At 41.5% G+C, this 13,444-nt stretch overlaps 1 protein-coding gene across 9 annotated transcripts in view; it reads left to right on the top strand.

Moving 5' to 3' along the window:
- Nucleotides 1-13,444, top strand: part of RGS6 (regulator of G protein signaling 6) — a 297,223-nt gene that overhangs the window by 123,202 nt on the left and 160,577 nt on the right. The window contains exon 1 of one of the 9 annotated variants that reach the window (XM_069017521.1): nt 7,152-7,262. The exons of the other annotated variants lie outside the window; for them this stretch is intronic. Coding sequence (XP_068873622.1) covers nt 7,251-7,262 — 12 coding nt within the window. The 5' untranslated portion in view covers nt 7,152-7,250. Of the gene's footprint in view, nt 1-7,151; nt 7,263-13,444 lie in introns of those variants that run through there. 9 annotated transcript variants of the gene reach the window in all.

The following is a 13,444-nucleotide window of genomic DNA, read 5'->3' as shown; positions in this document are numbered from 1 at the left end:
TATGAGTCTTCCAAAGCCAGAAGCCACACCTGGCCACAAAACAGCTGTAACACAAGAAAATCACAGCATTTTAGTACGTTATTTTCTGAACATTTTCTTGTACATTCTTATGATAAATGTATATTTTCCCCCAGCTTTGAAGGGGAAATAGGTATAGTGAGGTGTGTTTTTTGTGAGCCGCCAGCCCTAGAAACTATTGATATATGACTTGTTGGCCAGAAGATTTGCTTTTTGCTAGAAAATGTTAATTACGGTGTTGGAAATGTGTGATCAGTGTATACATTTTCAAGATGGCATGGGAATGTTTGTGGCTTTTTCTAGTTTCTGTGGTGGATGGACTGGAAGATGGGGATTGATACAGGTGGGGGGACAGCCCTGTGACAGCAGGAGGCTTGGACACTAGAGATTTTTTAAAAATTCTATTTAGATGTCCTCAAATTGCATATCAACCCAAAATGCTCTTGCTTACTTGAAGAAATTCTTACTTGAAGGAGATACCCAGCCTGCATGGAAATGAAGGGAAAGTGCAGTGAGGGCAGCAAATACTTACAGCAAGAAATATTTGCAAAATCTGGTTTAATTTTAAACTAAGATCAGTTTGCTGAAAACAAATTATACCAGCTGCAGAGTGAGGGCATTCTTGCTGTTCTACAATAAATTGTAAAGTTTATTTGATGGGGTTGAATCGCTTGAGAATACCCACCCAGTGTGTGCACATTGAAACTATGATCTAACTGCTTGTTTTGGTGGTGTCAGACCTCAGTTTGGGAAGGGAGATAATCCAAGTTACTGCAAGTCAGCTTCTGTTCATCTGGAGACATTTCTGACTTTGTAAGCTGAGGCAGGGCTCTTTAACCTGAATTCTCCTTCTCAGTCTTGGTCCCACAGGAGTCTGGCTAATGTCAGAGCAGCTCAGGCTCTGAGACTGCTGGAGGGCACTGCAGCCCCATGGATCTTCCTGGATGCTTGTAAACACCTCAGGTGCTGTAGTGCATGGTCTCCTGGACTCGTCTTAATCTGTGAACTGCAGCTCAACACCAACAGCACCTCATAGCACTGCTACCACGGGAACACAGAGGTGGCAGTGCCAGATGCATGCTGCTTAGGCTTTCAGTGGTAGCTGGCTAGTGCCTGACTTGCAGCTCCTTCCCCATTTCTTACTGTCTAAGCAACAGAAGTACACCAGTGTTATGGGAGGAAGCACTTTATTTGAGAGTATTTCTCCTACCTTCTGATGAGAGGCTGCCATAACAGAAGTAACAAGCCTGAAGCCTATGGTGGCCAGCTTGTTTTCAGCAGCTTGTCACATTCACAGTCATTTTTGGAGGACAGTAGTGACTTAACACTGCAAACCCCAAGCATTGTCCTTTATGCTGTTTCTTCTTGCTCAGAAGGGTCTTATAAAATACAGAATCCAAGAATTTCAGGAGTCCATTGACTAAAAATAAAGCTCTTGTAGCAGGCAGTGCCACCTGGGTACAACCTGCTCTTGTGATGAGTGCTGAGCACATCCCCATGGCCGGGGGAAGTGAGTGACTCCAGTGGGGACCCTGCCACAGGTGGTTGGTGGTGTTACCACCCACGCTCCTACAAGGACTTGAACTATTCCCAGTATTTCTGCCTGTGAACAGTCAGGATTTATCTATGTATGTATACCTAGATAAATCACGTACAAGCACGCCAGCTAAATGCAAATAGCTGCTGTGCCTGGTGGGCCATTTACTGACCACCTGGGAGCACGGCGTGTAGGGCTGCCATTGCACAGGTGCGGAGCTGTCTCTGCTCTAAATGTCACTTACTTGATGCAGAGTGGGTCAGGAGGGGACTTCAGCTGAATCAGGGGATTTGAAAGGCAAGCTTTTTTGGCATGAACAGATTTTCTGCTGGCTGAAGGAAGGTAAATTCATTGATGTTGCTCTTCTCAGTGCTTCGAGAAATATGTACAGTATCCAAGTGCTGAGGTCTGAAGTTTGACATATTTGAATCCTGATAAACTGTGCTAGTTTGAAAACAAACCAGTGGGAGGCACCAAGTCAGAATAACAATTTAATGGAAATTAAAGAAAAGGAAAAGGAAGTAAAAGAAAACACTGACAGAGTCAAGATACAACCTGAGTCCCTGTTAGGCAGGGTGGTGGTAGCAGTCTGGTAGAATAGTGGCTGCAGTCCTCTGAAGTGCTGATCCTGTAGTAGAAGGGATCTGCTCTTCCTCAGGAAGGTCCAGTGGTGGCTGTGTAGCTCCTGTCCTCTGGAAATCCAGTGGAAAGAGTGTCTCTGGTGTTCAGAGTCCCAGATTATATCCACGATGAGATGCTTGGTTCCTCCCTCTGGGTGGAGCATCTCACAATGGGGTAATGAGTCATGAGGCCAAGTGTTGATTAGGCTCCTTAACAGAAGATAGTCTGGAGGGAGTTATCTCTGAGTCATGGGGCAGGACAATGATGGGCCATTAACAGCAAGATAGTCTGGGGGGAGGAGGCAAGGAAACACTGCCCCACCTGATTTCCACAGCTCATGAGGATGGTAATAGAATACACTTCAACCCAGGACATAAACTTACTCATCTTCACAATTGCATCTTTACAAAGATCTTGCAAATTGTTTCACTAACAGGAAAGCAGCAAAAGATATCCAAACATATAATGTTTACAGTAATGGCAATATTTTCTCTGTTGTATATACCTAGTTATGCTTCAGTCATTCTTGTTTTGAAGTTTCTTTGTCCCAGGATTTTTTCCTGAAGTGCCTCAGTGCCCACCATTAAAAAGAGATGTAAACACAGGTCTATTAGCTTACTTTTCCCACCAATGAAGTGCTTGTGTTTGGTGAACCAAATGCAGGGAAACATATTATTGCGTCAAAAGGTGCAATAATATTTTAGCAAGTGAACAGTATAAGAAATGAAACTGTTGTGAGAACAGTTATTCTTCAGTCAGACATCTCTTCTTTTTATCAAAACATCATAACTTTTCTAATTCTGGAACTAAAATGGACAAATCCTTGCTCACTATTGATAGCACCTCACTTAGCTCTGTCTCCCAGGTGATTAGGGGTACTAGATGTTTTTTGTAAGGTGTCAGCTGGAGTAACTGAGAGCTTTATAAGGATTAGCAACACACCCAGTCCTCAGAAAGGAAACCCAGGAACAGTCTTCCTATGTGAGCCTGTTTCTGACAGACATAAAGTAACCACCTCTGTTTTGTGTGAAGGAGGTAAACAGCTATCTTTTCATCAGGAATTGATGACATGACAATTTAGAAAAATAAAACCTCAAAGTGGGTTGCTTTCTTCAGCACAGCAAGACAGCATTGTTACTACAAACTTCTGGGTTGCTGAGTAGCAGGAAGGCACGTATCAGGCACGTGAGTTAAATTAGCAAATAAATAAACCACTGTAAAGAAATAATTCCAAGGTTTAAACTTTCGTTCTATAATTAACAGCTTCCTTTTAATTAAACAGTAGAGGATTCACAAATTAGAAATCCAGATAAGTATGACAGAGGAGCCTGAGCAAAAATTCCTGCCTCACAAGACAGAAGGCAACAAGGCTGTCTTTTCCAGAAGAGACAGTACGAATAACCTCCTACCCAGCCCCTGGTCTGCAGGATCATGCCACAAATATGGTAGCAAACTCAAAATCCTGGGTTTTGCAGAAAGTCTCCACAAACAAGTGTGGGGCCATATTTATTATAAATGTATTAGTAGTCCTTAACAGAAAGCACTGGTGATGGGGTGGAGCAGCAGCCTGAGTGAGGACCCTGGATAAAGGCTATCCCTGGCCTTTGTGCTGCACATGTCCGTGGCCAGTGGAGTGCTGGGCAGGGGTTATCACTACTCAAACTGCAGCTGCTGAGCCCCAGGCAGAGCAGACACACTGTAAGGAAGGAAAGGTACAGGCAGAGGTTGGGAAGGGTGCGGCTGCTCTCCGTGATGCGGGTCAGGGAGACTTGGCATGTGTAATGGCAGAGCCCCTGGTGATGGGTGCTGGATCCAGCCAGGGGCTGGCTTCTTCCTCAGTGGATGTTTGGGTTGTGTTCTGTGTTCATTTCCCTCAGTCTTGTCTTTCCAGATTCACACCTAGAAATCCAACCTGAATTAGTCTCTTCATTTTTCTGCTCTGAAGCCCACTGGGTTGTGGAGGGGCTGGTGGGGGCAGGAGAAAGCAGAGAAGGAAGAGAAGGACATGTGCATTTCAACATCTGCAGAGCCCAGAGGAGGGAGCGAAGTGCCGCATGTGCTGCAGACATCACAGGGACCCCAGAGGAACTGGGGGGCTCCTGCCACTCTGCTCTGCCTTCGGGGAGGGTCTCTGGGGTTAGAACTGAGCTACCCATGCCAGCTTGTGGCAGCAAAGCCAAGGCTGCTCCCCAAATCATGCCAACCATGGAGTATGGCAATGAACTACACTGTTTTAAAGTCTAATTTATGCAAACCCCCCACATTTAAAAAATAATTACATTGGCAATTCTGTGCCATTGTAAGCACTATGTAAAATCAGACTGCAGCAGAAAACATGCTGCTGAATTCTTAGCCCTTTACTGTGGTGATGTATTACTCCCAGAGTATTGCAAGTTACCTGGGAGCAATAATATCATCAAGCAAATTTAAAAAACAAAGAGGTATAATGTAGAAAAGTGGCTGCTATTATTGCATGCAAAGCTTCAGTCAGTATTACACAAGGGAAATCTAAAACAGCCAGTGGGAGTTCTGGGTAGTGCTGAAAGATGCCTTCCCCCCGCTACTCCAGTAGCTATACAGGTTGTGGATTGGGAAGCTCCCGTTTTCTGCTTAAGGGGTGCTTTGTTCTTCTGACCTCTCTCTGGGAAAATGCATCCTCACTACATTTATTAAAGATAGAAACCCTTTCCTCACTCTCACTTGTATTTCTTCTACACTAATTTTCTGAATATTTTAAATTACATAAATTCAGTTTTAGAAGCACTAACAGTTCTACTGTTAGTAGAACAACAATTCTAACTGTTCTACTAACAGTTTCTGTGTGGGTCTTTGCTCTTGCAGTTCCCATAGCTTCTCTTTTAGGATGACTTTGGGGAGGTTTCAGCATCTTTCAGATTACTGCTATACTTTCTATACTTTTACAAAGTGGTTTTTTTATGTCTTCCCAGCACCTAATCAAACTTTAACTGGCCATCATAAAATAAGTAATAATATAGATGACATTCCTGGTATTTATATGATTTGCAAAAAAAAAAAAAAAAAAAAAAAAAAGGTGGCCCATTACCCTCCCACTTAGCATTTTACTAATATCACAGGGATTATTATAGTAATGTGGTTGTCTGACTGTCCTGTATTTCACTTGTTTATGACACTTGAGTCAACTAAAATGACACATTTTTCATTGCTGCTAATTAAATTTATAGCATAATCATTAGCAGTTGTTTCTGATGGTTTTTTCATTATTAATTCTGTTGATGAAAAGTTCTAGTGCTAACTATTTCCACCAAGAATTACAAGGTCTAAGCCTCAGTAGAGGGAAGAAATACTTGAATAAAAAAGTGTTTTACTATCAATTTGGAGGTTTTAATGCTTGGATGGTGGTTTGAGAGTCAATCATTTCACTCAATTTATGACTTTGGTTTACATAGTAATTTTCATCACTTAAGGAAAGTAATCATGCCAAATGCCTCAAAATTAATCTATATTTATGTCCATTTGCAATACATTTATTTGTAGCTGGTGAGCAATTAAAATGTTTTTAGGCAGAAACTTCACAACAGAATAATTGCAAACCCTCTGCTTCCCGCCCTCCTTGCAAAGCCATCTTTAAAGAGGGGCACACCTTCATGCAGGTGTATCCATGTATGTATGTATATATGTCTATATGCTTGCTCATCCCCTGTGCTAAGCTAGGAAGTTCCAGGGGAGCCCCTGCAAGTACAACCAATTCCTTCAGATCCTTTAAGTCCCTGTGCTTTCATGGCTTAGCACTACTCCAAAATGTGTTCCAAACTCAAAGAAGTATGGGGGAACTTGATTTTCCTCTCTCTTCTAGCACAGCAGTCACAAAATTAGCAATATTATGTAGAAATGTTGTACTGGAATGAAGTTAGTTTTTTTACTTAGCAGACAGTTTAGGAGACAGATTACCAGCATGGCTGAGGAGCTGGTAAATCCAGATGACATCCATGGTAGATATTATTTGTGTTATTTGTTGAATGCAGATAATAAGCAGTGGTTCATCAGCCTTTTTAAAGTGAAGTATAATTTTTGTGAGCAGTAGCACTCTTGAAAAATATTTTCACAACTATTAAATGGGTTGCACCTTTTTAATGAGGTATCTGCCAATGTGTCCATACAGCTATTCTAATAAAGATGTTTTCCAAAAAGCCCCTTTTTGAGGCCTGACCTGACCTTAGCTTGGCAACTTGCCACTTCAAGACAGCCTTTGGTTAAATAATTCTCAGCTTTGTGGGAACATCATCCTCCAGTGCTCAGCCACCCCCAGGGTGGAAAAATACAGTAACTGACCAGACCTTTACTGTGGTCCTAAAGACACTATCCCAAAGCAGTACAGGTTATTAACTTAGCAGTTCCCACCTTGTCATGGACGGGTAATCAAATTTTGTAACACAGCAATGACAGATGAAAAGTATACAGTGAATCCAAATACTGTCTCCTGGTTGGAAAGATGCACAAGTTTACAAGTGCTGTGTGATGTTTGAGGCTTCCGTGGGGATTTGACTCTTAGTTTAAGTTCGGAACAAATTAGTAGTGAGCAGTATGTACTTCTTATACTACCAGTAAGTCCCAAAGCATAAGTAACTGAGAGCAGGAAAGTGCTAGTGTTGGTGCCAGTAAATGCTGTCACCTTCTGTGGCAGAGGAATTAGCTTAAATTTAACCTGCCCTCCAATCACAGAAAACCAAAATACTGTTAATTAGTGCTTTGAATTTCAAGAGGCAAAACCAGAAGGTGTCCTCTGGTGATGTAACATTGTTTAGAACCTTTCAGGATTGCATTTTAGAGGTAGATGTGGCCCTCTGAACAGTTTAAAATTACCTGTACTTCATGCTTCCTGGGTGGCTACCTAGAGACATCATCTCTAGGAAGGCTCCTGGTGAGCAACTGCTCAGGTGAAATCAGTGCAGGTTGATTAACCACACCGTGTTTCTGGATGTCGTTAAGTTTGGTATTTACTCTTCTCCGCTCCTTGCCCTTTTTTTTTAATTTGGCATGCTCTGTGTATGAGCTGCTGGCATGAGCTGTGTTTCCTGGGATCTCAGTGGTCTGGATGGATGTGCAGGTGAGATGGTGTTAGTCTTGTCAGTTCAAGAATTGCCTTTCAGACTCTGTATGATGTAGTTAATATTTTGTAAAAGATTTTTAACAAACAAAAGATAAATATTAGCAAAGGCTGCCTGCAAATAAGCATGTGAGAAAGGACTGGAGAATGTTCCAGATAGGAGGTTGAATTTAATATTCAGGAAAGTAGTCTCCTCTGTAAAAATCCCTTGACTTGATAAAAAAAACATTTGTAAAGCAGCAAAGTAGAGTCTATTTAACTTGGTAATATGTAAGTAGTGCTATCAGTTGCATGTACAGTATTATATGAGGCATAAAAGAGATATATTCTATGCTATGAATTCTATAAATTATGGGGGGTTTTTATTTAGTCTTTTGAAATAAGAGAGGTATTGCATGTAGCAAAGTGAAGGACAAACTGGAGAGGAGGTGGAAGGAGAAGGTTGTAGAACTAAGCTGGTCAAAGATAACACAACTGTCTTGCAATTCAGACAGCAGCAGAGTGGTCAGTGTTTGAAACTGTGTGCTTTTGAGAACAAGGTTAAACTGTTCTTGGCCAGGAAGCCAGCTGTTGGAAACCGGGGACTTGAGAAGTGCAGATTGCACATGTCTTAGAGTTTTTTGCCTTTCAGATGAAGATATGGTGGTGGTTGTTGAGTATGACTGGCTGGATAAATACAACCGTACTTTTATGGTAGTAAAACACTTTTATTTTTTTCTCTGTATAAATTTAATCACTGGTTTGGGTAGTTCTGAGTTAAACCCCAATTACTGTACAAGTGAATCTTGGCTCCTCTGAGCCCTTTGTTTTTCCAGACAGCCTGGATTAGAACATCTCCTTGCAGCCTTATTTATACAAAGTACCAGAGAGATAATTGAAATGCCTGACAAGCAAGACCATGGGGAACATACCTCACTGTTAAGTTTCACTGTAAGCGACACTGCTTCTCCTTTTGGATCTAAATTACACACAGGTCACATAAATCTACTTCAGTCCAGCTATTACAATATCCTATTATAAGTCACATAAGCAAACCTGCTTTTGAATTCATCCAGTGTACTTACAAATTAAGCCAGAACCTACTTTTTTTTCCTCTCCCCAACACTGCATCAGTGCTTGACATAATGAATTATGGTCTCAAGTTTGTGACCTAAAGATACAAGAGGGGGCTTGAATTTTCTCTCTCTGTGTAAACAGTAGGAGAATAAACTTCCCACTTCATGGTTCCCAGCCCCTTGAGTTCATCCTTTGTCTTCAGTAAATCAGGTTGTTGTGCAAATATCAACTGTGACAAATTTGCTGGTTTTGCGTCTATGCAAAAAACCTTGTTTTTCCCTACTGCTCCCTTTATTTTTCTTGGAGAGGGGGAGGGCATAACCCAGTTGCAGTTTCTGAAATCCAGCTGCATCCCGTGTGGTCTTGAGAGTATTTTCACTAGGTAAAGTTCACTCTGTGCTAAACTACCCTCACTGCTGATAACAGGTGTCAGCAGCAGATTATCCTTGTAGAGGAAACAGAGCTGGAGGGAATCACAGATTTTTGACAGCGATGACAATAGGAAAACCAGCAAATACTTTCGCTCCTAACATGAAGTCTATGAAAGCTAGTGCTTCTGGCATCTACATCTCAAGGCTAGTGGAGCTCAAGAAATTAGGGAGAAGAGCAACTCAAATAATCAAGGACATAAAGCCAGCTGTCTTGTAAATTGATGCTGAATTGTCTGAGAGTCCTCAGCTTGGAGAGGAGGTTGAAAGAGAGTTGGTTATGTTTGATGAAGCCATGAAGGCAGTGAATAAAATGAGTCCAGAGTTACTACTAGGCTCTTCATTGATCTGACTCTCTGTGGTCTTTCCATGTGGCTCTGCTGCCTTTATCACTCTGGATTATCTATTAGTGCTTGCATCCTTGGGAGGAACAGATTCAGATGCACTAGATTTTAAGTAGTGTATGTGAAACTTTCCTCTGCACACTTAAATAGGAAAGAAATGGTATGTTGAGTGAATTTAACTTCTAAGGAGAAGCTAGTAGCTCTCTCCCACAGAATGTGATGCTAAAAGGAATAAACAGTTTTCAAGTTTCCTGAAGTCTTTCAAGTGTGTTCACTTTTCAACAAAGTCCTCATTGTCCATTTGAAATAAATTCCACAATCCAAGCAGTGCAGGAGTTTCTTAATCGGTTGACATTGTAATTGTCTTAGGGTAATCTGTTTTCACATGCAAATTCAGTTCAAGATGCTGAAAAGGGATTCATGTAGGCTGCCAGAAAATGCATGGGAAACACACTGTAGCTTTTCCAAAACACTTAAGCAGAAGAAATTCTCAGGCAGTGGGGGAGAAACTCCTACTTGCAAGATTTTTGTGCCAGAAAAATCTGTATCAAGGGCAACTACCCCCACCCCCAAACCAATATATACAGTGAGAAAATGGTACAAATGTGCTACCAAGCAGTTATCTATATATAAAAAACCACTAAGATAGCAAAGTTGTGGATTGAGTCCTTGCATGTCTTCCTTCATTTCAGGTGTTCTTTATTATTGTGCATACTGTGAACAGTAAATGATGTGGTATAATAGAAGACAGGCATAATGTGAATGAAGTAGTAAAGTTGGAAAATATAAATTGGCCATCTTAGGCTGTACAAACATAATACCTTTGATATATTTGTCCTTTAAAAATTACTTTAAGAAGCTCAGTGTATGTAGTCTGAAAGGTCCATATATCCATGATAGCCCATGAGGTAATAAGGAACGGTGTGTCTTTCTAGGTGGTTGTAGCAAAAACAGGTGTGGTGCAGCATAAAAGCTGGGAGCCCTCAACCCTGTGTGTTCCTATGAGCAATGTTGCTTCTGCAGGGAGGCAGCTGGAGTGTGTGGCATTTGGGTTCCCTCTACTGGTTCAACTTAAGGCCCTGTCCATTAGCTTGTGTGGTGAGATGGTATTCACGAAAGACCCTGAATTAGTTTCCTTCGTGGTTACATTTTAGGATCTTACGTAGTTGGCACATCTGCAAACCACCCTTCTTTGAAAGGTCTGTTAATGTACACCTGCTCCCCAAATAAGTGATTCAGAACATAAGCAGGTGCTTGAAGTTAAATGCATACTTAAATTCTCCACTTCCTAGGAGTGGTGAAGGTATATGCTTCCATGCTTTTCTGAATGAAGATCTTAATGATGGCTTTGTCACTGGGCAGTTAAACAGGCAGTACCTGACACTTCACAAAGCATTACCTTGCATTTGTCACCATCCATAATGTCATTGTCTATACACCCATGAAAGTGGCACAGTCGGGCATAATGTGAAAGCAATAACAGTCTTTAGTTTCTCTAGCTTTTTTTTGAAGGCTTCATAAGTGAACTGTAAAAGTAAGGAAAGACTCTGGTTTAAAGGCAGAATTAAAAGTCTGAAGCTATGGACTTTCTTTTAACTTTCTTGCTAGCTTTTCTCATAGTTGTGGGCAGGTGATTCCCTCTCCCTCCAGCTTTATGAACTGATTTGAGTGCTGGAGGGCATACCTTAAATATGAAGGAGCATAAAACTATAAGCTGTAACATTACTGTGTTACAAGGGGCAGTTGGAGCAAGGATAATACTTGCTCTCTCATGTCCATACCTTTAAACATGCTCTTTTGCAGTCAGTGAAGGAGTCCTTTAAAATAAAATAATAAATTCCCTCAAGCCTGAGTACCAAATAGATTTAGAACTACTATCTTCACAGTCACCTAGTTCTTGCACTTTTGTCTAGACATGTTTATTGATCAGTCTTTTAGAGAGCACAGGAGTGGGTAGATTTCTGGTCAGACCCTGCACCACTGCTTTGTGTTCTCTTCCCTTTTATGCAGTAAAACACAAAATTCAAGAAGTCATCTATGAATTCCCCTTCTCCATCTAGGTCTCAAGTGGAGAGGACCCCGTGGGCTGTGGGAGTGTCCTGTATCCCCTGGGTACAGGAGCACAGCAGCATTTAATGTGATCCCTTTATAGCCCCTGGCCTCTGTGCTTCTCTTTCTTCCTCTGCAGGAAATAGGTGGGAAAGGTAATCTGGTCCCTAATGTCACTTACATAGTTCCTCTTATTCTAGAAGAATTCTACTGAATAACATATGGGCATATTTATGGCCCAATCTCCAGTTTTGAAAATTCCCAGCTCCCTTTTAGAGCTGACCTGGAGCAAAGTGCTATTGCTCCCAAACTGTGCTTTGCTGTATTCACCTGAAACAAGCACCATTTCTACCAAAAGGTTCCTACTCCTCAGTTAAGTGTGGGCAGGTGTTGGCAACTCAAAAACAACTGCTAACTCCTTAGGGCTCCTAGTATAGCTGTAAACATTTTTCCATAGTTCAGCCTACCGTGTGGAAGGTACAGTGCATAATTCCACTGGAAAGTCTCTGAAATCATACAGTCCCTACACAGACTGTTTCCAGACATCTGCCTCCTGGTGTTCATTCAGTCCGTAGTCCTAACAGTCTTAACTTCACATCCCACAAAGAGCAGGATTTTGTGGAGACTACTAAGAACTTTAAAATGTGAACAGCATACAGTTTGGAGGTGGAGAAGCTTATTTTATCTGTTGCTTCTTATATAGACCAGAGCCTGTTCTCCCTGAAGAACTACAAAGGCCAGAAGTTGTGTGTTTCTCCCTCAGGCTCTCCTAGCATCCCTGGCTTCACCTTGGTGGTAGTGCCCTGAGGGGGTCATCCATCAGCTGGGAGGTGGAAGATCTCATCTGAGTAACAGCCTTCTTCCACTTGGTGCTGATACCTCTAAACCTAAAGCAGGACTAAAGGGAAGAAAATGGTACAAGTAGACCAGCTGCCATGTGGAAAATTATTTGCTGCAATGCTGCATTTGCACTGTAGGAAGAAATGGCCAGTTACTTTTGGAATGCCCATTTCTTGATACGAGAAACATATTTGTATTTCCTCAATACAGTGATGTGATGAGAAAAAGTGCAGTTTCTGAATTCTATTCTTATGCCAAATTCTACTTGATACTTTGAAATTGTTCACTTGTTTTAAAGAGCTAGAAAATGTTTTAGAGTTGTTTGAGGGGATTATGCGGGCGGCAAACCACCATCTACCCAGCAAAATAATTAAGTTGTTCAGTTGTAAAGAACTTAAAAACTTCTAAACCCCACTCCTCTCCCAGCTTAGGAAAACAGGGAGTGGTAGAGCTTGGTCTTCTGTGGAACTGGAGTTTGGAAGTGCTTGGATTTATTGTTGCTTCAGGCTTGTCTGAATCTGAACTAATTCCAGTAAAACCAACAGGAGCTGATCAACAAGATATAGGAATCATATGCTTCTAAATCAGAACCTATGACATTTAATCAGTGCAGGGACTGTGGACATGGAATGTTTATGGTATGTAAGGGAGCAAGGGTTGGGCATCCAGCCACAAGTGGGAGGCGGAGGCTGCAGGGTATGGTCAGTGCTGCAGGGCTCAGTACCTGTTCAGCTGGATACAGTGCCATAGGTTCATGCACAGCTCACTTCTGGTAAAAATCCTAGAAATCTCAGTGTATGATGGGCCCAGGTATCCCTGTATCCCCTTGGTGCATGTGTCCTGAGTTTTAGCTTACCTATGCTGATGCAAGTTTGGAGTACTTTGGTGTAAGTCCATAAAATACTGGTGATGTGCCATGAATACGGCAGAATAATTTCTACTGTTTCAGCACTTTTTGGAAATGTGGTACCAGCTACTTCTAACAAGAATGGTCGATATTGTGTCAGGAGCTTGCTCTGCTAGGTACTTTTTTAAAATTTTGAGTGCCAGAAGAAAAATACATTGATTCGAAGCATGATAACTCAGATAAAAATCGATTTCTTAATATTGCAACTATGTTTGGGAAAAAAAATTAGTGGTTGTGTAAGTTTCCCTACAAAATCCAAACTGAAAAAACATTGACGGAAAGTTTTCTCTGAAATGCATTTGTGAGAAGATATGGCTTTGATAAAAGAAATTTCCCTCTGCTAAGGGGTGACAATAGTAAAAAGAACGACCTAATTTCAGAAACTCAGAAGAAAAAGCCTTAATGTCAGCTGTCCCCAAGAGATGTGATCTTGGAGCTTTGACAGGAATTCTTACAAGTGCACTCTCTCCAGAAAGTAAAAAACCTGAATGTTTCTGTCACAGATTTCAGCGCTGGCAGACTTTAATAAATGTTCTCTTCTCTCTTGGACTCTGCTTA

This window comes from Aphelocoma coerulescens, chromosome 5, assembly GCF_041296385.1.
Source record: "Aphelocoma coerulescens isolate FSJ_1873_10779 chromosome 5, UR_Acoe_1.0, whole genome shotgun sequence".
NCBI lineage: Eukaryota > Metazoa > Chordata > Aves > Passeriformes > Corvidae > Aphelocoma > Aphelocoma coerulescens.
This window is presented reverse-complemented; position numbering and strand designations above follow the sequence as displayed.